The sequence below is a fragment of the Chrysemys picta genome, chromosome 12, assembly GCF_011386835.1.
Source record: "Chrysemys picta bellii isolate R12L10 chromosome 12, ASM1138683v2, whole genome shotgun sequence".
NCBI lineage: Eukaryota > Metazoa > Chordata > Testudines > Emydidae > Chrysemys > Chrysemys picta.
In genome coordinates this window covers 48,715,221-48,738,537 of record NC_088802.1, presented here as the reverse complement: position 1 = coordinate 48,738,537, position 23,317 = coordinate 48,715,221, and the positions used below count along the sequence as shown (strand labels likewise).

Here is a 23,317-nt window from a genome sequence, read left to right as displayed (position 1 = left end):
TGAGCCAGGATCAGAATTCAGGAGCGCCTGGCTTCCAAACCCACACTAAGGCTTTTAGACTGTACCGTTCCTCATTTAAAAAAAGACTTTGCCAAGTATGAAGCAAACCTGTTGGCTCTATCAAGATTCAAAAAATACACAGGAATCAAAATGCTGTTTTAACTACTAATAAATACAGAAACAAACATCTTTGCCAGCACTGACAAGTAATTCATAGCCTATTCACTGGCATTTTTCTAATATTAACATAATTGAAGGTAAAGGTCTTAATTTAGTATTAGCAGCCTGGCAGCAAATGTTGATCCCCCCACAAAATGTTTTTAGGGCTGTTAGGATGGTCAGTCAAAAGGTTTCAAGAGATGACTCTTTGTTGTTTTCATTTGTGTCTTTGCTTCACTTTTATCACTGTATTTCAACCAATGGCAAGCTCAAGGTTTTATGAACTGGGGGAACAGGGAATCAAAAATAGAATTTTCATGAGGTTTCCAGGTAACCGTGGAGAATGGCTGCATTGTAAGCTTTGAACTCCCACACTGAATGTTGGTCTGTTCTCGTTTTCATGCTACTGTCTGAATGCACAGTAGCAGATATGTTCTAAATTGGGATTGTTTTTATATTGTAAAGCCAGGCTATTGTATGCACAAGATAACATAAGAAATCACGGATAAACAATTGAGTGTAGTCATTCCAATCACTTATTCATTCATATACTAATACTTGATCATTTTCCATGCCAAATTCAGTGCTGTTCTAAGTACAATTCCACTGAAATCAATGGACATTCACCAGGGATAATTTGGCCCAATATCTTTCAAGCACTTTACAAACATGAATGGATGAAAGGCATTATTACCTCCCCAAATATGGAAAAGGGGTTAAGGGCCTGCTTTAGTGAGGTGCTGAGGACCTACAATTTCAGCTGAAGTCAGTAGGAGCTGCAGGTGCTCATGCCTCTGAAAATTAGATCTTAAGTGATTACCCAAAACTACATTAGCAAAACCAAGATTAGAATTCAGTGGTTGTAGTTTCAATCCCATGATCAGTTCACACTTCTCCCTAACACGTTCCTGTTCCACTGTTTTTTTAAATAGTGTCAATTTTCTGTGCTTACCTGATACTTAGAGTGACAAGTTTTGTCTGACTCTCTCCCCACTAAGACCATATTTTTACCATTAAAATTACTAATACTGAAAAAAAAAACCTGTGAAACAAAGTTGTAACAGACATAAAAAACTAAAGACCGAGAACTAAGGACCATCACAAACCTCATCACCTTTTGCTCCAACTGCAATGTGCATTTCTTTGATCTAGCCTTGTCTAACATAAACACATAGCAACAACAGGTATATTGCGGGGGGAAAATCTACCAAACCAAGACACTCCACTGCACATGCTTCTCCCCCTGGGGAGAGGATAAGAAACCAAATACATGACAGATGCTTTCTCCCATGCTGTTTCTCACTCTTGGGAGAAGCTTCAAGCTTCCTGTAAACATCCACAAAACTAACTCATTATCCTCCTTCAAATCCCTCCTTAAAACTCTCCTTTGTCAAGATGCCTACAAAAAACTTGACAATGGCCAGGGCTGCTGGGGTGGTGAGACTACTGCCTATCATGCTGACCAATACTGTTTCTTTGTACTCCTCATTGGTCTGTCTGTATCCATCTGTTCTCTTTTGTCTTATACTTAGATTATACGCTCTTTGGAGCAGGGACTTTTTGCTCTGTGTTTGTACAGCACCTAGCACAATGGGATCTTGGTCCATTACTGGGGCTTATAAGTGTTACTATAACACAAATAAATAATAACAATAAGTAATACATTACTGGACGGTTCACAGATACTATGTTGCTGAGCGAGGTAAAAGAACATATATAAAATAGAAACATCCACTATGTTTTATAATAGTTGTCATCTTTTGTTTTTCTATACCCACCAATAACCCAGGGCCCAAATCAGTCCCCAGTTATAGCTCTTTAGGCCACTCCAGTGGAATTAAAAGGGCAGATGGTTCCCTGCCCAGATATGGTTGGCAGAGCATGGATGCCACCCACCTGTGCAGCTCTGAGCATAGAGGTATCAAGGGTGTGCCGAGGATGGGGTGATTTAAATTAGGGCAGGGATATAAACCAAGCACCTGGAATTTGGGAGGCACAAAGGTGGCATAAGGTGTAATGTGAAGCTTAGAATCTGTCTCCTAACATTGTGTGTGCTTGATCCTTCTGCTGACATCAGTGATGCTGGTTCACACGCAAGGAAGCAAAAGCAACAAGCTTTGGCATTGGGCTTAATGCCCTCTGGCGTATCTGGCACACACAAAAATTCTGATCACCCAGGCTGCAGGCATTTTAAACCAGCTGGGAGACCGTAGTTTAAATTCTCACTCATTGGTGGATGATTTATTTTGGATTCATTTTAAGGGAGTATTTTTTTTCTTTTAAAACAGTTCGCTCTTTATGCTGAAGGATCTAGCTTTGTTTTCTCTCACTAAGAACAGAGGAGACATGGGCTCTATTTCCACCACTGGCACTGACTCATTGGACTGCCTTGGGGAAATCAGCGCACCTCTATGTACCTGAGATTCTGGATCTGTAAAAGGCAGGTAAGAATGCTCCCTCCCTAAATCCTCCCCGCTTTGCAAATCACTTTCATCTTTGGATGAAAAATTTTATAGGTTAAACTGTAACTGTCCAATATCTGCTCTAAGTAAGGGGCAGCAGATATCTACGCTGCCACAAAAACAGACCAGGGACTGAACGGTGACTCAGAGTCACAATTCCTCTGCAGAAGTTTATCCCTTTTTGTGGAGCAGTTTATGCCATCTTGTTTACCCAGCCAGCTATGTTGGCTGGCAAGTATGGGGGTAGAAGGGAAATACAGCCGGGGATCCTCTGACTTGTTTCCCCTCTCTGCATCTTGCCTGCCCACTTGCTTACAGATAGAGTATCTCCTTTCCATAGCTGGAGTTATGATCTGACCACGGCTAAGCATAGGATTAAGAACCTAAGAATGCCTATACTGGGTGAGATCAATGATCCATCTAGCCCAGCATCCTGTCTTCTGACAGTGGCTGGTACAAGATGCTTCAGAGGTAATGAACAGAACAGGGCAATTATCGAGTGACACTCCCCCACTGTCCCTGTCTGGCAGTCAGAAGCTTAGAGACACCCAAAGCATAGGGTCACTTCCCTGACCATCTTGGCTAATAGCCCATTGATGGACATATTCTCCATGAATTTATCTCATTCTTTTTTTGAAGCCAGTTATACTTTTGGCCTTCACAACATCCCCGGGCAACAATTTCCAGGGGTTGACTGTGCATTGTGGAAAGAAATACATCCTTTTGTTTGTTTTAAACCTGCTGTCTATTGGTTCTTGTGTTATGTGAACAAGTAAATAACAAAAAGAAGAACAGGAGGACTTGTGGCACCTTAGAGACTAACAAATTTATTAGAGCATAAGCTTTCCTGGACTACAGCCCACTTCTTCTATATGCATCCGAAGAAGTGGGCTGTAGTCCACGAAAGCTTATGCTCTAATAAATTTGTTAGTCTCTAAGGTGCCACAAGTCCTCCTGTTCTTCTTTTTGCGGATACAGACTAACACGGCTGCTACTCTGAAACCTTTCAAGTAAATAACACTTCCTTATTCACTTTCTCCAAACCATTCATGATTTTATAGATCTCTGTCATATCCCCCCTTAGTTGTCTTTTCCAAACTGAACAGTCCCCATCCGTTTAATCTCTCCTCATATGGAATCTGTTCCATACCCCGAATAATTGTTTTTGTCCTTCTATGTACCTTTTCCAGTTCTAATATATCTTTTTTTGAGATGGGGTAACCAGAACTGCATACAGCATTGAAGGAGTGGGCGTACCATGGATTTATGTAGTGACATTATGATATTATGATTAAAGGATGTGTTTTACTCCCACAGACAACTGAGTAAAGGCTGTGACAATCTTGCCGTATATGAGTACTAAATATTTAAAATCCCATTCGTAATTTTTTTAAATCAACCTTAATCGTCTCAAAGGTTCCTGATTTCCAGGGCATCACTCATTTTATAACCATGGTTCCCTACAGTCTACACAAATTTCATGTCCCCTACTGTTGCCAATTCTTTATATCAGAAACAACTGACCATGGAACTGAGGTTATAGACCCATTGGAAGAAATCACACAGCATTTTAAGTTCCCTGCAAGAATAGTTTATTTCTCTCTCTCATTCTAGGTCTTTGTCACACCTTGATTGTGCCCCACATTTTGGCTTTGATAAATCAGCTAGAACTGTTCAAAAATTTCAAAATTAAAAATGTCAAGACTTTTTTTTGTCAGAGTGTTGACCAATGAACGAAGAAACAAACAAAAGGATGAAATTTGGGACCAACTCTTGAACTAACCTAATTCCAATTGTTCCGGTCTAAGTGCAATTTGGGAGAGTTAGGCCCTGATCCTGCAAGGCGGGCAGTATTACCAACCACTAGTGTTCAAAAATCATGAGTCAGGCCTTGAAAAAATCGTAAAGATTACTTTAAAAAAAAAACCTCAGGATTTTTCAAATTAGGGGTTCTTTATATTTGTCTTCTCGGGGTTTATTTAGCCTTGAGGGGTCACATTTTTCAGATTTCCACTTGAAACGGCTAGACATGTACTTTTTGCTTCAGCGAAAGCTAAGCGTCTCCTAGAGCCACAGGGCCCCTGAGCTGGGGGCTTTACAAAACCCACCACCTACAAACAACTCCCAACAAGAGCTGGCAATATACAGCCAGCAGCTGCTCCGGGTCCCTGGGATTCCAGCTCCGCTCGGATCCAGTCGCCGGATCAGGGCCTGTAGGAAACGAGCTTTAGAAACACATCCAGCCAAACCCTCCTTGCTCGGCGGGACCTGTGCAGGGGCTGGGAGGGAGCCCGGCGCCGGGGGGCTGCAGCAGCGGCTGATGCCTCGGGAGCCGGCGCTGGCCGCAGTTGCTGCGGGAGCCGCAAGGGGGCGGCAGAGCCACGTGGCCGGCGCAGGGGGAAAGGGAAGGTGGCGGCTCCCGGGGCTGAGGCCCAGGCCGGAAGCCGTGCGGGGGCTGCCGAGTCGCACATGGGCCCTGGTTGCTCCGGCCCCTCTCCCGGCAGAGCCGCTCGCCCCGCGCTGCAGCGCCCGCCATGGCGGAGAGGATCGAGCAGCGCATCGAGGGCCGGCTCCCGGAGCTAGAGCAGCTGGAGCGGGTCGGGCTCTTCACGCGCAAAGAGATTAAGTGAGAGGGGCTGGGCTGTGGGGGGTCGGGGCCGGGGAGGGCCGGAGCGGGGGTGGGCAGAGGTTGGTTTCATAGAGTGTAAGGCCGAGAGAGAGAGAGAGAGATATCCGTGAGTAGCGTGTGTATCGCAGGCCATGAACTATCCTGCAGGGTCCCTGTATTGAACCCAGTCAGTCTAGTTGGGCTAGTCCCCGGGGTACAAAACTGGTCAAGGCCCCCTGCAATGGCAGGGAAAGGGGAATTGATTAGGTAAGGGATGCCCAGGTTCCCAGCCGGCCCCATGCTGCAGAGGAAGTCCCCTCTCCCCACAGGGTCCCTGCCAATCTGACCTGGGGAGAGAGTCCTTCCTAGCCTCAAACCTGGACATCAGTTGGACCCTGAGCATGTGAGCAAGACACAGCAGCCGGGCAGCTAAGATAGAGGTTTCTCTGTAGCACCTCACAGCATTGATTCATTGTCCCATCTCTGAAGCTTCAGAGGAAGGTTGACTGTTCTCCACCCCCTCTCCCAATCACATATGACCAATTGTGCATTGGGGAAAACAAAAATCCTTCCTGACTCCTCCAGGCATGGTCTGAAGACCAGAAGCATGAGATTTGATTACAGTCATTGTCTGAATGTGGACCTGCAAGTGCTCTGAGTATGCTGAGAGAAATAACAAGCAATCCTATTTTCTCCATGTCCCATGAAGGCAAGGGATGAACAGGGAGATTAATAGAATCCAAGGCCCAAAGAGATTATCTCCATCGGCAAGTTGTGCCCCTGCGCACACAACCTATAGAACTTCTCCCAGGCTGGACTAGAGCCCAGTGGATGGGGCCTTTGGGGGTCAGCGTAGAGACTGGGCTGGAGCCCAAGGGATTAGTTTTAGAGGACAGAGCCTAGGTATTGCGGGGGAGGGAAGGTTGAGCTTGAAGCTGGGTTATGGGGTGGGAGCTGAGGCTATTGGTGGGGTCTGAGACAACAGCCATATTGTTGGGGGGATGCAGAGACTGAGCCTGAACCAAGGTTATTGGGGTCAGAGACCAGGTTATTAGGGGAAGAATGGAGATTATTGGGATGAAGAGCTGAACCAGAATCAGGACCCATGTTGTGAGGCGAGAGGGACTGGGGCTGCATTGGAGCTCAGAGCCAGTTTATTAGGGAGACAGGAGTGTAGGACACTGGTTGGGAGAGGCAGAAGCTGGACTGCAGCTCGTGTTGTTGGGGAAGGGGCTGAGCCTAAGCCAGTATTGTCAGGGTCTATGAGGAGGAGCAGGCAGAGGCTTGGGTAGAATTCAGTTCAGGTTATTGGAGGGTGGGAGAGGACCCACCTGGGTCCGGTTATGGGAGAGGCAAACGGAGGCTGAAATAGAGCTCCATGCGCATCTTGTTGGAGGTGGTGAGCGGAGCGCAGGTTTTTGTCAGGCAGGAGTAGTAAATATCAGTTTAGCAACTAAACTAAAAAAATCCAAGGGATGTAGGCAGTCATTTGCCAGAATGGTGATTAAAGTTTGAAAAGGGAGATTTTTGGCTTAATTTTAATTTTCTCTGGGTCAGAAGAAGCTGGGTGTGGACTGGAAATCTGCCTTGTGTTTTATTTGAGGCTGTTGTAACAACTTAGTAGCAATGTGCTTGGCTGGAGTAGTATGGGAGACCGTCCAAGAACCCAAGGTCCATAGAGGCTCAGTGCCTGTAACTGTAGGATGTCACAATGGGCGGAGATAGAATTCAAGAATGAAAAGAATGGAGACTGCCTGCATCACAAACATGTGTAACCATTTGACACTTCATTGTTTGGTCATCATTTGACTCTTGCCACATGGCAAAGGAATGACAAGAACAAAACTGAACTTAAAACCTGCCCTGTAGAAAATGCCTGTGCTGCTGTACACTACAGCAATGTCCGTTTTTCGGGGATTAAGAATAATGAAAGAATGCCTAAAAATGGAATTTTTATATTTCTCCAGGGCAGTCATTAAGAAAGCCTCAGCTCTAGAATACAAAATACAGAGGAGAGCTCTCCATAAGGAAGACTTTATCAATTACATTCAGGTATGTTTTATTAAGGGTTATTGGCTTAGTCAGGTCGTTTAATAACACTAACTTTACATGAGGAAGCACGTGCTAGTGGTTAAAGCACAGGACTGGGAATCGGGTGTTCTGGTTTCTGTTCCTGACTCTGGCACAGACTTGCTATGTGACCCTGGACAAGGCACCTAATTTTGCTGTGCGTCAGCTTCCTTCTCCATTCAGAAATGTTGAGGCTTAGCTAAGACGCTCTCCTAAAGGTGCTAGAGAAATGGAATTTATTATTAATAATAAAGTGTGACCTATTTTGTGGTAGCATTTAACTTCAATTAATTGAACTTTTGAACTACTTTAAGGTGCTTGAGAGTATTTGAAATGTCAGACCTGAAATAAATAGTCCAACTGGAGTGCTGGCAACTTCTGTAGCTGCATAACTGACAAATGTTTGGCTCGAACTTGATAGCTACTCTCATGGATATAATTCTTATTGTCCACCTGATTAGCTGTTTAACAGCTATAAAGGGTTTGACTTGGAGATTAAGTTTCTTCTTGCAATTACTTTGTAATTGTTTTCTCCACTTCCCCTAGTATGAAATTAATCTGTTGGAACTGATCAAGAAAAGAAGATCGGTAAGTTGATGAATTCCTTACAATGCAAAGTAGCATAAATCAAATCTTGACAGGGCTGGAAAATTAACTATTATTTTTTCCCACCCCTCAGCGCGTTGGATATTCATTTAAGAAAGATGAGATTGAGTATTCTATTGTGCAGAGAATACATGGCCTCTTCAGGCGTGCCACAGAAAAATGGAAAGTAAGCACATTTCCTTCTGTAGGTCCTGGCAGTATTAAACAACCTCTTGATGCAATGTGATGTAAGAGAATAAATACAAGCGTAACTGCTAACAAGTAACTGATAATGCAGGAGAATATAAAAGAAAAGTTAAATGGATGTTTGTTCAGATGGTGATAGTTGAGGGGTAATTCTCCAGTATCTGATACCCAGTCTCTTGGAGGGACAATATTCTGCCCTGTGAACAGATAGACTCTATGATCTACTAGGTCTTTCTCCTCTCTAGCTGCTGTAGTTCTTTATATTGCCATGTGAATTTGTCTGGCAGGGGCTGGAAACTTGGAGTAGTTTCAGGTGAAGGGTGTTTCCTTGAGTCATCCGGCAGTAATACCTCTTCAGGGTGATGAAGGAACTGTGCTGATGAGTTCTGTATGGTGCAGGCAGTTGATGGGGGAAAGATGAGACTGTATTTTGGGATTGAGGGATGGCATCCTTGAGGCATCCTTGCAGGGATGCGGGGATTTGCATGCATGGGTGGAAGGTGTGAAGGAAGGGAGAACCACAAGCTGCAGTGACTGCTCTACTTCAGTCATAACAAATGTACTCTCTGTACTTTTCAAAACGCACAAGCAGTTCTAAAGATGTATTATTACAGTGTTGTTTCTTCCTAGTTAATCCTATCTCCTTGCCTTTCCAATAGGATGACGTGCAGCTTTGGTTGTCACATGTGGCTTTTTGCAAGAAATGGGTGAGTATTCAAAATGTTACTTTTCTGTAATTTTATAGAAGTAATGTCTTTAATGCTGAACAAATATGAGGAATACCATTCCCAAAAGGCAATCTTTTTTTGGGCCCGGAAGTTACTAAAAATAGTGGGGTTGGAATGGAAATGCCTTTTTAATCACAATGTAGTGTGGCTGTCAGTGCTTCCTAATGCATCTTTGTTGCAGATGGTTCAGTTCACTGCTAAAATGTTCACAACAGGTAAAACTCAAGGAGTTCTCTTGTCTTTACAGAATAAAAAAATTCAGCTTAGCAAGGTGTTTTCTGCCATGCTAGCCATTCATCCGAACAAGCCAGGTACAGTAAAATGCTTTTTAGTGTCTTGTGTTCAAATCAGCCAATTTGGTTCATTTAGAAGAACAATATAATATGCTAGTGTCAATCCAACCTACTGCTCTTTGAGATCCCAGTTCAACTCCTTAACAGTCCCTCTCTTGCATTTTGCACCTTGCTGTCCTCTAAAGGGAATGTCACTGCAATGAGAGGGCTCTCAAGGAAGGCTCATGCTAGCAGATCAGGAAAAATGGTGTCTGTAGGGGTCCTCAGGCCTCGAAGGCCCTTCCCCTAAGGAGAGCAGGGAACTACACAAGGATCCCTGAAGTAGAACACTTTGAACGGACTAAGCTCCCCCTTCCCCCGTCCCCCCTTGGGTTTAAAGTCATGTATTGTATTTCCTTGGTGGTACCTTCCAGAATTGCCTCTCTTCTCCAATTAGTCTGGTAGCAGAGACTGAAACAGATCCATTTGTGTGTTCCATTGTAGCATTGTGGATTATGGCTGCCAAGTGGGAAATGGAGGAACGCCTCTCATCCGAAAGTGCCAGGCACTTGTTCCTTCGTGCATTGCGCTTCCATCCAGAGTCTCCAAAACTGTATCAAGAAGTGAGTTTATGGTTCTGCTTCTGTGTATGGTTATGTTTGCTTGGATCCGTCTTGCAAAGATTAGTTTCCCCTTGTCCTGGGAAGCGTGGGTAGATGGTTGGTTTTGGACTTAAATGGGTAATATTTCATGACAGTTTTGCAAGATTGGCTTTAAACAAATCAGAGTAAAATCCTCACACCTACGGTTAGGAGAAATTCTGAGTTACACTTAAACGCCTGTTTCTAGGCATTGGGAGTTCTACAGGAAAAAACTGCTCTGGGTTAGAGCTTGGCATCCGAACTATGTGCTGGGGGAGTTGTTTTATCTTAACCAATTTAGTATAAATAGCCTACATTGCGATCAGATTTGCTTTAGCCTATTTTGCCCTGTCCCCTCACATGCACTCACTTAAAGCCTAGTTCTCCAGGAGTTTTACACTTCTGTAACTCCATTGACTTCCGTTGAGTTGCCTCTAACTTACAACAGTCTAAACAAGAACTGAATCAGGCCCTTAGTTCTGGTTTTCACACCATTAGCTACGGGCGAAGCTTACTGGTTGAGAAAATGAGACTTGAGGAATGACTTCTGTAGGGAGCCAGTTTAGAAGTCAATGAAGGTTCCTACTTGGTAAATGTGAATTCCAGAGAAGAGAGAGAGTAAGAGCAGCTTTGTAATTACATTACTGCAAGGTTGCTTAATCACAGGAGGCCTGCATTCCCTCCTCTGGCGAAACTCCCATTCAAGTCAATGGGAGTCTTGCCTGAGTGCGGAATATGTCAACTTCCTCTTCGTTAGTATCATAATAGCTGGCATTGCATTGTATCTAGCACTTTTGTTATTTATGTAGTAAGTGAGCTTTCCCTGGCAGGAGCAACCATAAACACTGAGTACAAAACAAATCCCAAAGAGGGGCTTAAGGGGTGTGTTCCTGGAGCCTTTGGCAAAGATTAACTCCTACGAAAGTCAATGCTGATTGTGGGTCATGAGATTCCTATTATAGGAGATGCTGTTTCTAAAATGGAAAAAGGCTGGTGGTCTGTCATCTGATTTCAATGTACGTACGCTTGTTAATTGGTCCTAGGGCTATACAGTGATCCCTTGCTAAAGTGCACACGTCATAATCTGTATATATAATGGGCGGTTTCCCCCTCACATCTCAGCAAAGATGGAATAGCAAATGCTGCAGTGAACTGAAGTATTACTAAGATGTAATTGTTTTTGGAAAACGTTTTACTGTCCACTTGCTAATCCAGTGTTATCACAAATAAAGCTATATTACAGTTGCTTAAAATAAGTCAGCAAACTACATATTGTGATGCATTAATCCTATATTTTTAAAATAGCTGTTTCATTGCTATTTCTCAAAACGTAGTCATTCACAATGGGACTCCCAGACATTGGTGGGAAGTTCTTACTTGCAAATCTTCACAAGGCTTGCTTTAGTAAATGTCCACGTGTTTGTTACATGCGCCATAAATATTTACCCCTCTCCTCCCTTCCCATTTTATCCCCCCTATTGCCTGCAGTATTTCAGAATGGAACTGATGCATGCTGAAAAGCAGAGAAAAGAAAAGAAAGAGTTTGAACAAGCCAAGATGGACTTGGTAGGACACTTGCAATTTCTGTTATTTAAAATGGATTGTTTCGTAGACAGGCAAATGCTCTAAGATAGATGGTTTTAGAAGTATGTAGTACAGTAGAACCCCGTTTCTCTGACCCTCCATTATTTGGCTCTCTCCATTAATTGAACAACCAGCACACACAGATCCAGAAGCGGGTGATCACTCCTGTTGCCGCTAGATGGCGCTGCAGCCTTGCACTTTCCCGTTCTCCAGGTTATCTCAATTTTTGATGATCTGATCTGCCCAAGTCCCAATTAGATTGGATAAACGAGGTTCTGCTGTAATTGCCTGAACTGCTAGAAGTGCACCTTTTAAGTGTACTGTTTGAGATCTATAGCCATTTGGAGGAACCAGTCTGGTTGTTCAATTATAACTTATGTTCCTGTTTCAGAGTAACAGCCGTGTTAGTCTGTATCCGCAAAAAGAAGAACAGGAGTACTTGTGGCACCTTAGAGACTAACAAATTTATTAGAGCATAAGCTTTCGTGGACTACAGCCCACTTTGGGCTGTAGTCCACGAAAGCTTATGCTCTAATAAATTTGTTAGTCTCTAAGGTGCCACAAGTACTCCTGTTCTTCTTTTTATGTTCCTGTGGATATCAGACCTTTGGCTACAGGTTTGTGGTCAGATCACATGGTTTATACCTTTATTTGATTTTCTTTAAGGGAACACAACAGTTGTTGGTAAAGGCCTTTTATTTTTGTTTGCTTTCTGTACCCACCTATTTAAAAGTAACTACCGGTTTCTGATGAAGACTAGTTAAACTGGTTTCCTCTCTTTTGTAGTAGGGATTGATTTAATTCTAATCTGTCTCTATAAACTAGACAGGGATGTGTTGTGGTGGAGAAAAATTTCCATCACTAGTTCTAAATCTTCTTTGCAGAGAATGGAAGTTCAAAAAGAAACAAAATTCTCTAAAGTTAAGTATCAGAGGGGTAGCCGTGTTAGTCTGAATCTGTAAAAAGCAACAGAGGGTCCTGTGGCACCTTTAAGACTAACAGAAGTATTGGAGCATAAGCTTTCGTGGGTGAATGCCCACTTCATCTGATTGCTTTTCTCTAAAGTTAGTTATCTCACATTTTAGGGCGAGTTCAATTATTCTGAAGAGGTTCTTAATGGGGAAATGGCTCGAATAATCTACAGAAATGCTGTTCAGGAAATCAAAGGTAATTGAATGCTTCCCCTCCCCTCTTGTTTAATGGAAAAACGACCACGTTGGAGTGAGTCTCTGGTATCTATTGTGGCTAGTCCTGGCTTCATTGTATGCACGGAGATGTGTCCTCAATTGGTAAAATTCACCCTTTCCTGCACAAAACCTGAGCAGTATGGAGGTACTAAGTGGGTAGCACTAAATGGTAATTCATAGCCATTTTTCAGGCTGGCACCTTCTCTGGCTCACCTGCCTTTTGCCTGAAATAGCAGCCGTTGCCCTTCCACACCCCTTATGTTTGAGTTCACAATCCCTAGATCTGCATAAACACAAGATCGGGCCCATAGTCATTTGTAAAAATCAAAAAATCTCTTCTGGATACAATAATGATATTAATACAAATGATAAAGCACGTCTCATTAACCCCTTCCTCTCTTCCCCGCATGCTCTGTTGTAAAGCTGCTTTTTCCACTATGACCTCGATTAAAACCAAGCATAGAAATATTTTCAGGATCAAAAAGGATGTGACTCAATCTGCAATCCTCACTCAAGCAAGAAGTGCCGTTCCCCTCCAAAAGACTCCTGGTGACAGTATGGGTTGCAGGGTCGAGGCCTTGCTTGTCCAAATGTGAAACAGACAGTGAAAAATAAACAGATAAATAACATCTGGTCTGCCCTAATATATGCATTAGAATGATTACTTTTTAGTAGCTGGATAGATTTTACAATATTGTATCTACTTTCTTGGAAACATGTGTAAAACCTTTGAAAACCAGCAAAGATGACAGCAATGCAGTGTACCAGACGAATGTAGTATCTTACTTGTCATTGAGTTTTTTTGCTCTGTTGATCTTAGGTGCTGAGTTCTGCCTGTCCTTGCTTTCAATTGCAAAGCTATTTGATTTTACACAAGACTTGCAAAAAGAAATTCTTGAAAAGTAAGTTGATTTAAAAATAAATAAATAAATAAATACATCACCAGCGAGGTCCGAATTTCTGGCCAGTTGACAGTTTGGTGTCAGAGACGCTTTACTGGGGAAGTTGGATGTCAAGATCTAACAAAACTTCCTTTTTAAGAAAAAGACCAATTTTAGTGTCAAACAAACGAACTTTGGTGCCCCAGGCAAGCCAACTTTCTGGAGGAGGAGGAGGAGGAGGAGGAGTGTGTGTGTGTGTGTGTGATGCAAAATTAGTTTCACTTGAGATCATGCTGATAAAATGTGGATAAAAAGCGCTTGTCCTCGGAGAATGACTTTTTATACTCGGGATAACAATTTTCAGGAAATGTATAACTTCCTAGTTCACTTAGTTGTTTGTAATTGTGTATCTTAAGTTTTCCAATGCATTTCTTTTTCCAAAAGAGCTGCTTCTAAAGCTGACAGTCAAGTTCAAGCACTGTTGCAAAGAAATAGGCCAAAATTTTGGTTAGCTGCCTCTTATGGAAGGGTGAAACATTTTATCAATGAAATTTAATTCCTTAGAATTGTCCCCTTGCAGTAAATGGCAAATGGCAACTTCATAATTGCACTCCTAGAATGAGCTTAAAGCTAGATGGCAGTTTGCACATGATGACATCGTGGACTGTGTGTGTTAGCTTGCAGGCTGAGCATGCTGATGATCCTCTTACATGGGACTACATGGCCCGTCGGGAGCTGGAGATGGGGTCCTTGCCATCCCCAGAATGTTCATCTAAACAGATGAAAGCATCCGAGGTGGCCCAGAAAGAGGAGCGGTGCTGTGCAGTCTTTGAGGAAGCAGTGACAGCGCTCCCCACAGGTGAGAAATTCTGCTTTGATTTTAAAATTGGTTTTCTCAATATTTTTGTATACTAGCGCTTGTGAGAAATGTTCAACAAGGCTTCCTAAACGATTTTATAGCAGGGCCTCATATCTTGGGGAAACCACCTCCTCCATATCCAGTTCTACGGGCCATGGCCCTGCACACTCACAAACCTGCAACATTCTTGTAGCAAAGGCAGCAATAGCTTACATGGAATAGCATACTGGAAAAGCATTTATTTTTAGCTTTTTTTGGAATGTGACTTAGTGAATGGGGAGAGTCTGAAGCTTGCAACCAGCCCCATCTCTGCAGACCACTGTTTGAAGCATCTGTCTGATAGAAACCCATAGAATTCAAATATATTGTAACTAAGCAGCATACATAGAATGTCAATGGAATGGATCTTTGTACTTGGCTCCCACCTACACTAAACATGATTGCATTTGTAAATGCAATTGTGGCCCAAACATGTTTAAACGGTTTCTTTTTATATAGCTTATTTAGGGAATGACTATAGATTTACCAGCCACTAGCTCTGGATAGTGGTATCTCTGGGTGGCGACCTGTGGGAAGACGCTGTAGTAGAATCATAGAAATGAATGAATGAAAGGGAACTCCAGAGGTCCTCTAGTTCAGCCCACTGCGCTGAGGCAGGACCAAGTCTACCTAGACCATCCTTGACAAGCGTGTCTAATCTGTTCTTAAAATCCTCCAAGGATGGGGATTCCACAACCTCCCTTGGGAAGCCTGTTCCAGAGCTTAACAACCCTTAGAGTTAGAAAGGTTTTCCTAATATCTAACCTAAATCTTCTTTGCTGCAGATTAAGCCCATTACTTCTTGTCCTACCTTCAGTGGACATGGAGAACAATTGATCACAGTCCTCTTTATAACAGCCCTTCACATATTTGAAGACTTATAAATCCCTCCTCCGTCATCTTTTCTCAAGACTAAATGTGCCTAGTTTTTTTTAACTGTTCCTCGTAGGTCAGGTTTCTAAACCTTTTTATCATTTTTGTAGTTCTCCTCTGGACTCTGTCTGTCCACATCTTTCCTAAAGTGTGATGCCCAGAACTGGACACAGTACTCCAGCTGAGGCCTCACCAGTGTTGAAGAGATTGGGACAATCACCTCCCAGGTCTTACATATGCACTCATGTTAATATACTGCAGAACTACATCACGTTGTTGGCTCCTCTAATTTGTGATCCACTGCAACCCTCAGATCCTTTTCAGCATTACTACCACCTAGCCAGTTATTCCCCACTTTGTAGCTGTGTATTTGATTTTTACTTCCTAAGTGTAGTACATGCACTTGTCTTTATTGGATTTCATCTTGTTGATTTCAGACCAATTCTCCAATTTGTCAAGGTCATTTTGAATTCTAATCCCATCCTCCAAAGTGCTAGCAACCCATCCCGGTTTGGTGTCATCCACAGATTTTATAAGCATACTCTTCTTTCCATTATCCAAGTCATTAATGAAAATGTTGACTAGTATCCGAGCCAGGACTGACCCCAGTAGATATGCCCTCCCAGTTTGACAGCGAACCATTGATAACTACTCTTTGAGTACAGTCTTTCAATCAATTGTGCACCCACCTTCTAGTAATTTCATCTAGACCACATTTCCCTAGTTTGCTTATGAGAATGTCACGTGGGATTGTCAAAAACCTTACTAAAATCAAGATATATTATGTCTGCTGCTTCCCCCTCCATTCACTAGGTCAGTGACTCTGTCAAAGAAGGAAACTGGGTCGGTTTGACATGATTTTTGTTCTTGACAAATCCACATTGGCTATTACTTATAACCTTATTTTCCTGTAGGTGCTTACAAATTGATTGTTTAATAATTTGTTCTAGTGTCTTTCCAGGTATCGAATTTAGGCTGACTGGTCTATAATTCCCTGGGTACTAGGAGCCTGGCCTACTGCTACTGTGCCACTAGGTCCTGGAGGATAATCTCCAACCCGTGCATTTGTCCCTCACTTGGCCTTCATGCCAGGAACCACGTTTCATCCTCATTTTGGCCCCAGTTCAGCAAAACACTTAAGTACGTGCTTCAGTTCCATGGATTTCAATAGAACTGAAGGATGCACTTAAAGTTAAGCATGTGCTAAAGTGCTGTTGTGAATGGGGATGGACTTAACCCTGTGATTAAATGCTTTACTGACTTGAGGCCTGAATGCTCTTCAGAGTAAACTTACAATTGGATTGAAGGCTATTTGCTAAGCATTAACGTCTGTAGTTCATATTGCAGACAAGTTATTTTAAATATTCATTTGGCATAATTATGGATGCATTATCTATAGTATTTATAATTGGTGTAGTGCTTGACATCTCACCCTTCCCCCTCCACAAGACAGGTGTCTGTGCTTTCTGCTATGGGTTTGTTCAGTGTTTGTTCACTTTGCAGAGGCCATGTGGAAATGCTATGTCACTTTTTGCCTGGAGAGACTTAACAGGAAAACCAATAGTGAGGAATTGAGACGGAAGGTACGTGTTCATCATACATTCATAGTACCAAAAGCTACTGCTGTCACTGACTTCCATAGTCTGTCTTCGTGATACCCTTGTAAACTAGGGTAGATTTCCAGCAATTTGAAACAAATAATGCAGCTCATGTGAGAACAATTGGCTAGTTCTTTGGACCGATAGCTGTCATTAAGGATCAGTTGTTCTCCCTGTTAGGCATCCTCCTTCAGGGCTATATAAATCAGTCTTCCCATTTGGTCACCTAGCTGAAAATTGGCATGCATGTACCCAGATGTGAATCAGTCTTGTTCTGTATGGGGTGGGAAAGCCTGAAACTGATTAAACATTTTTCATTCAAGTAAATGACCAGAAGTTTGGGGCTTTCTTTGAGCTCCTGAAGTGGGGAGGAAAAAAACCTTAATCATAAAACCTGAACTTGTATGCACTGCGAGTTAGCAGCTTTTGCTTAAGTTTCTTTACTGATGCTTTTATAAACAAAAGCTATATAAAAATAATGTTGAGTCTAACATAACCCAACAGCAAAGAATTTTTTAAATTTCATTATATTTATAACAGTTTTCATCCAGGGATCTTAACTTTCCCTTCTAAAGTGGTTTAAGTATCCACCCCATTCTACAGATGGAGAAACCGAGGCAGAGAAAGACTTGCCCTAGATCACACAGTGGGTCAGTGGAAGAACTGGAAATAGAACCCAGGTGTCATTCCCTCAGCCTCTGGACCATGGTGCCGTATCTGGTTCCTGTCCAGTCTCATTACAGCATTCTCAAAAGAGATGGTGATCTTTAATATTCAGAAAAATGTAGTGGCCAGAACTGGGCACTGGAATCCTTGGCTCTCCTGTATTTCCAGGACTGCTCTGTGACCGTGGCCTATGGCTTGATCTTTCTGTGGCTCAGTTAACCAATCATAGAATATCAGGGTTGGAAGGGACCTCAGGAGGTCATCTAGTCCAACCCCCTGCTCAAAGCAGAACCAATCCCCAACTAAAGCATCCCAGCTAGGACTTTGTCAAGCCTGACCTTAAAAACCTCTAAGGAAGGAGATTCCACCACCTCCCTAGGTAACTCATTCCAGTACTTCACCACCCTCCCAGTGAAAAAGCTTTTCCTAATATCCAACCTAAATCTCCCCCCACTGCAACTTGAGACCATTACTCCTTGTTCTATCATCTGGTACCACTGAGAACAGTCTAGATCCATCCTCTTTGGAACCCCCTTTCAGGTAGTTGAAAGCAGCTATCAAATCCCCCTCATTCTCTTCTCTGCTGGGTATAATACGTGTTGGCTTCCCAGAGGGCAAAGGAAGCTTAAAGTTGGTCAAGTGCTGTGAGCTCCTTTGAATGAAAGGCGTTGTAGGAGCACAAACTTCTTAATATGCTGTACCAGCACTGCAAAATCATACTTGCTTAGAGTGAGCATTATTTTGATGGGTAAATAGACAGTTTTTTCATTATCTGGATGAACAGATTTTAGTGCCTGGACTGCTGAATCTTCCTCACAGCTCTTCTGTGCTTAAATTGGACTGGCTGAATTAAGAAAGCTGTTGCCTTAACTATTTCCCTTTCATTTGACTCTTTAAATTAGCTATTTATGGTTTGACCCTGCCCTTAAAACTGCAAGGGAGCTTTGCTATGTTTCTTGTACAATCAGTCTGCAAGGTACCTGTATGCATCTGTCTCTAAAAGAAGGATGGAACCTTAAGGCTGAGGAACTTGATGTCACTTGTAAGCTGGAATTTACGAAGGAAACTAAAGGGTTAGGCATCCATCTTCCATTGAATTTCAGTGGGATTTGGGCTCCTTAGAAAGCCCCGACCTTGAAAATGTGAGCTGGATTTTAGTAAACTCTGGCATGTACAGCAGCAAAGCTTATTTTCTTTCTCTTTCAGAGGCTAGAAAGGACTTTGAGTGTATTCAGCGGAGCCCATGAGTCCACCTTGCTGCCAGAGACTTTATACAAACAGTGGGTAAGGATATATGCAGGAAACTAGATTGGGGCCCTGATTCTGAATTGCTTGCACTCCCAAAATGGCCATTCAAGTAAAGAGGAGCTTTGGATGTGCAGGAATGCCAGATCAGGGCCTAATTTCTTGATAAACTATGTGGACCGGCCTTGCTGATTAACTTCAACTGCTGTTTCAGCTTCACCTGTTACTGGAGGTTGGGCTTTCTGAGAAGGCAACAGAGGTAGCTGCAGCTGCAACCAAACGGTTCAGCCAATCGGTGGAAATGTGGCACACGAGACTGCAGGTGCTAATCAAACTGAACAGCAGCGATGTGGCCCAGTGTTTTGAGGAAGCTGTGAGACAGGTGAAATCTAAGGTCTGTGACTATTTTAATCTGTTGCACGATACTCTATGACAAGAACCCTCTGACCCGTGGCTTTATATTTACTTAAAATTGTAAAGCTCCAAACCAGTCTTTAAAATAAATATATATGGGCTCTCCATTCAAAATACACATTACATTCAGGCCTGTCAGTGAAATGCAAACAAAATCATGACTTTTAAAACATTTTAAACTTGAAATTCAAGGATTTGAACAATGAATCCTGGTGCTAGGTTCCATGTCCTTTTAGTGGCCAACTGGCATTCCCTGTGTCCGCCTTGGAGAGGCACCCATGTGTTCTTGCATCCCAGCATACCTGCTTTGCATGGCTGGGCAGCTGCCCCCAAAGTGCTGGGGGTGAGAGGGGGATGGAGTGTAGTGCTTTGATCAGCTGGCTGGGCATTTCCCCTGAACTCCAGGAGGTAGAGGACACAGGAAGGGTATATATTTCCCCCTTCTGCTGCCTTTGGACTTCTCTGTCTGGCGATACAAAAGGACCCACTCCAAGCATGATGTCGAGCAGCTGTTAAGCCAGGCAACATTTTCCACCTGGAAAGGAGGAAGATTATGGAGGCATATGTAATCTGTAGCGGCTGTTTGTGCATGGGGACTAGTCCTTTGTTCATGACAGTCCTTTTTGATGGATGATTTTGCATCCAGATGTACAGCATCTAGGTTAGGACATGGTGGATGTTGGCTGGAAATGTTTGTATAAAATTGTTTTTAAATTCTTTGGTGACTGTTGCATTTTTATGCAAATCAGGCTGAGCCTTGGCCCTGAGCTTTCATTGCTTCCTTTTCTTTTATAGGGCTGTTTACCGTTATGGACTCTATGGGTGGAATGGAGTGAAGGAGCAAACAGCAAGGAAGACACACAAGCCCTCTACCAGGTATTTGGCAGAGGGAAATATAATTCCTCTTACTGTGTGAAATGGACTAGAAAGTCAATAATGGCCATGAGGTACTGGGACAGTACGTGGGGCATGCTTAACAAGCGTTTTCTACAGGCAGCCCTTGTCTCAGGCTTTGATCACCAGTCTGATTGCAGTGCCGGTGAAACATCTGGGGAAAATGTTTAAAGAGGACAAAGCGCCATAGGCTCTACGGGTATGTTCATACAGCCCGTGACCGTGAGCTTTCCAGCTTGGATTGACAGGCTTCAGGCAGTGGGGCTAGTGCTCTAAAAATAGCTGTGGAGAAAGCGCTTTGAAGTTGTGGCTCTGAAGCTTAGAGAGAGGGGTGGGCTTCAGAGCCCCAGCTCCAGCCTGAGCCACAACATCTACACATCTTTCTTTAGCCTAGTAACGCCCGCCAGTCTGCCAACCCGGGCTGGGAGGCTTGCTGTCGCAGGCTGTGTAGACGTAATCTAAAGTGTCATTGAAAATCCGTTAGACGATGAAGCATAAGTCACTTCTGAAAAGGAGGCTTAGGTTCCCAAGTCATTTTAAAAAATTTACCCTGATAATATCGGTGTGGCTTCCGATTTGTGTCCTATTTTCAACTGTCGGTTTGTAAAATACTCTCTTGCACACCTAACCTGCCTTATGAAAGCATGAATACTGTACCAGAAAATTAGAGAAAAACATTTTGGTTCTAATCCCAACAGAGACCCCCTGAGTAGCCTTGGACAAAATACTTCACCTCTCTGCCTCAGTGTCTCTACTTGTAATGTAAAATACTTGCTTCTTATGGGACGTTTGAGAATTAATTTTTCTGTAGAGCATTTTGAGATCTTCCAGATGAGACGTGTTCTGGAAATGTAAAGCATTAACTCTTTAAACTGACTTGAATATTGGAAAGGAAGAAATGTTAGCTCTAATTTAAGTTTAGAGGTTTGTAGTTGAAAAATATTGGATTTGCGGCATCTGCCATTTTTCAGCTACAGTTTAGGATACTCTTTTTCCAATACTTGAAATTCAGCCTCTTTCTCAGGAGACAGCTATTTGATGCCAATGTATTTGAAAATGGAGACAAGGAATTGAAAGGAATTATTTGGTATAGTTCTTTGTAGTTACTTTGTAACTGTAGCAAAGATCCTGTGTGTTTAACTTGCAGAGATCCTTATTTGTCATAGCCCCAGCTGACTCAGTAACCATGAAAGAGAAGTACCTTGATTGGGCCTACAGAGATGGCGGTTATAAGAAAGCAAAGAAAGTCTTTACCAGGTGAAAAATAAAAACCTGAAATCTGGTCTTTCTAACATATGTTTGGAGGAGATCTAAAGTCTAAAGTTCTTAATGCTTTCATTTTAGCCTGCATGAAAGTCGCCCATTTTCACTCGCGTTCTTCAGGAAAATGATCGAAATAGAGAAGGAGCAAGTAAGTGTTACATATCAACTTAGTATTGTATTTTGTAGGACATGTGTTACAGCTTTGGAGTTGAATAGGAAGGGGTAGTTGGCTGAGTACAAAGTAATTAGGTTGCAGTCATCTCCATATTTGTCTTCTAAAGTGGATCCACACCATTTAATATAAAACTGAGTATCATGCGGTAACTAGTCTTCGAACTTCTGAGTTGTGTGTGTAACAGTGTAATTAAAGTATCTAATCATGCAGCAGCTTGGTTTGTTCCTGTATACAATCAGTGATCTTTAAACTCTTCCTTTCTTAGGAATCCTGCAAGATGCTTAATCTGAGAGAATACTATGAACGTGCCCTGAGAGAGTTTGGTTCTACAGATTCTGGTATGGAGGCTTTTTTGTTCAGTGTCTGTTTCCAGCAAGCTAAGAAAAGTGGGGTGATCTTCCTGCCCATATGTCTGCTAAACTGCATAGTGCAGCTCGCTGATGCTGTGCCTTTAATAGGGATGGCACTCCAGAGTGATCTTGTCTCATAGAACTTTTAATCTAGGGGCCTGATTCCAACAAATACTCACGTGGGTAGTCCCACTGAAGTCAGCGGGATTACTTGTGTGAGTCAGGGCTTGTGGGGTTTGTTGACATTGGCTGGCCTAGGGTGAAGCAGCCATCTGTAACTCACTAGTTTTTGTAAAAGTACAAATCAAGCGTGTGTAATCGTATTCCTTTACACAACATCCCTTTGAGGATAGTATCTCCATTTTACAGATGGTGTGCATATAGGTTAAGCATGTCTCTGTCACAGCTGGGAAGAAAACCCAGCTCTCTGGACTCCATGTCTGGGCTATAACTCTTAGGCAAAGCTTCCTCTGTAAAAGGAATCAAACAGTTGGACTTCACTATATTCACATATATAACATTTTAATGTGGAGAGCCTCTAGAACGTAACTAGATTTTCTTTTCTTTTCTTTAAAAGATCTCTGGCTAGATTACATCAAAGAGGAGCTAAACCATCCCCAAGGCAAACCAGTAAACTGCGGGAACATTCACTGGAGAGCTATGAAGATGCTAGAGGGAGAGCTAGTGGAAAAATTTGTTTCCAAATACACTTTGCTGCAAACTGGACACTTGTGAAAAATGCAGATTACGTTGAACTTGCAAACGTTTCTGACAGACAATATCAAAGCGCAGAATTTCTGGAGTTAGTTGGTTGTCCACATTTTTGTACAAGATTCTGAAAATAAATACGTTCCTGAACCATCCTACTACGTACGCTGTGTTCAAGTATGTTGGAATTCATCTGTGGTCCTAACACACAGCTGCTACTAGTGTTGCATGTCTCAGTGGTGAGTCCCTGTGAAAGGGTACAAATCCACAGTTGAAGAAGAGGAAAAACTCGTCACAAAGCAAGTGAAGGCATCTATCAATGTATTTGTAACTGAGAACTTCTGAGAGCAAACGCTCCCAATTGTCTACACTATCTGGTGCAGTAAATAGCCATTATACATCAGATTTCACATTTAAAAGTTTATATTAAAACTAAAATTGATGCAAAGAAATTTAATTTCAGTAGAAACTGAAGCTTGGGTATCAGGCCCCTATAGAGCAATGCAAAATGGAACATAAAGCGACAGTAATTCTGAAAGAAAGGGACCAACTTTCAAAGTGAGGTTTGGCAATAGAGGTAATTTGAGTATTTGCATGTAGTGAACCTTGCTCCTTTCCAACATAACAGGCAGTCATTTAATTTACTAAATTGTAACTTATTGCAATACACTTTTTCATGATTTTATATTTAAATAACTCTCTCAATATGGACAATTTAAACTCTTTCCATAAACTTAACAAAAGAAAAAAATCCATTGTCCTGTGTAAACTTTTAGAAGCTATTTTTCTGCTCTACTTATTTTGCTCTTTACTGCTGACAAAAACATCTTCTGTGTTTTCTGATGAAGA

General features: G+C 42.5%; 1 protein-coding gene across 1 annotated transcript; it reads left to right on the top strand.

Annotated features, from left to right (window-relative positions):
• Positions 1-4,996: 4,996 nt before the first annotated feature.
• UTP6 (UTP6 small subunit processome component) lies at positions 4,997-22,623 on the top strand. The gene is made up of 19 exons (XM_065563537.1): positions 4,997-5,247; positions 7,197-7,281; positions 7,846-7,887; positions 7,979-8,071; positions 8,751-8,798; positions 9,067-9,130; positions 9,596-9,714; positions 11,221-11,298; positions 12,402-12,483; positions 13,324-13,405; positions 14,062-14,243; positions 16,659-16,738; positions 18,626-18,703; positions 18,879-19,058; positions 19,874-19,954; positions 21,120-21,229; positions 21,317-21,383; positions 21,676-21,748; positions 22,338-22,623. Exons 1-19 carry the CDS (start codon positions 5,156-5,158, stop codon positions 22,493-22,495), a joined length of 1,794 nt encoding a protein of 597 aa, XP_065419609.1. The 5' UTR covers positions 4,997-5,155; the 3' UTR covers positions 22,496-22,623.
• The last annotated feature ends 694 nt before the right edge of the window (positions 22,624-23,317 follow it).

Bases quoted from the DNA above. Each gene is read 5' to 3' on its own strand.
- UTP6 (XM_065563537.1), top strand. From the start codon at position 5,156: ATGGCGGAGAGGATCGAGCAGCGCATCGAGGGCCGGCTCCCGGAGCTA. The intron at 13,406-14,061 runs GTAAGTTGATTT...TGTGTGTGTTAG, and splicing joins CAAAAAGAAATTCTTGAAAA to CTTGCAGGCTGAGCATGCTG. The intron at 16,739-18,625 runs GTACGTGTTCAT...TTTCTCTTTCAG, and splicing joins GTGAGGAATTGAGACGGAAG to AGGCTAGAAAGGACTTTGAG.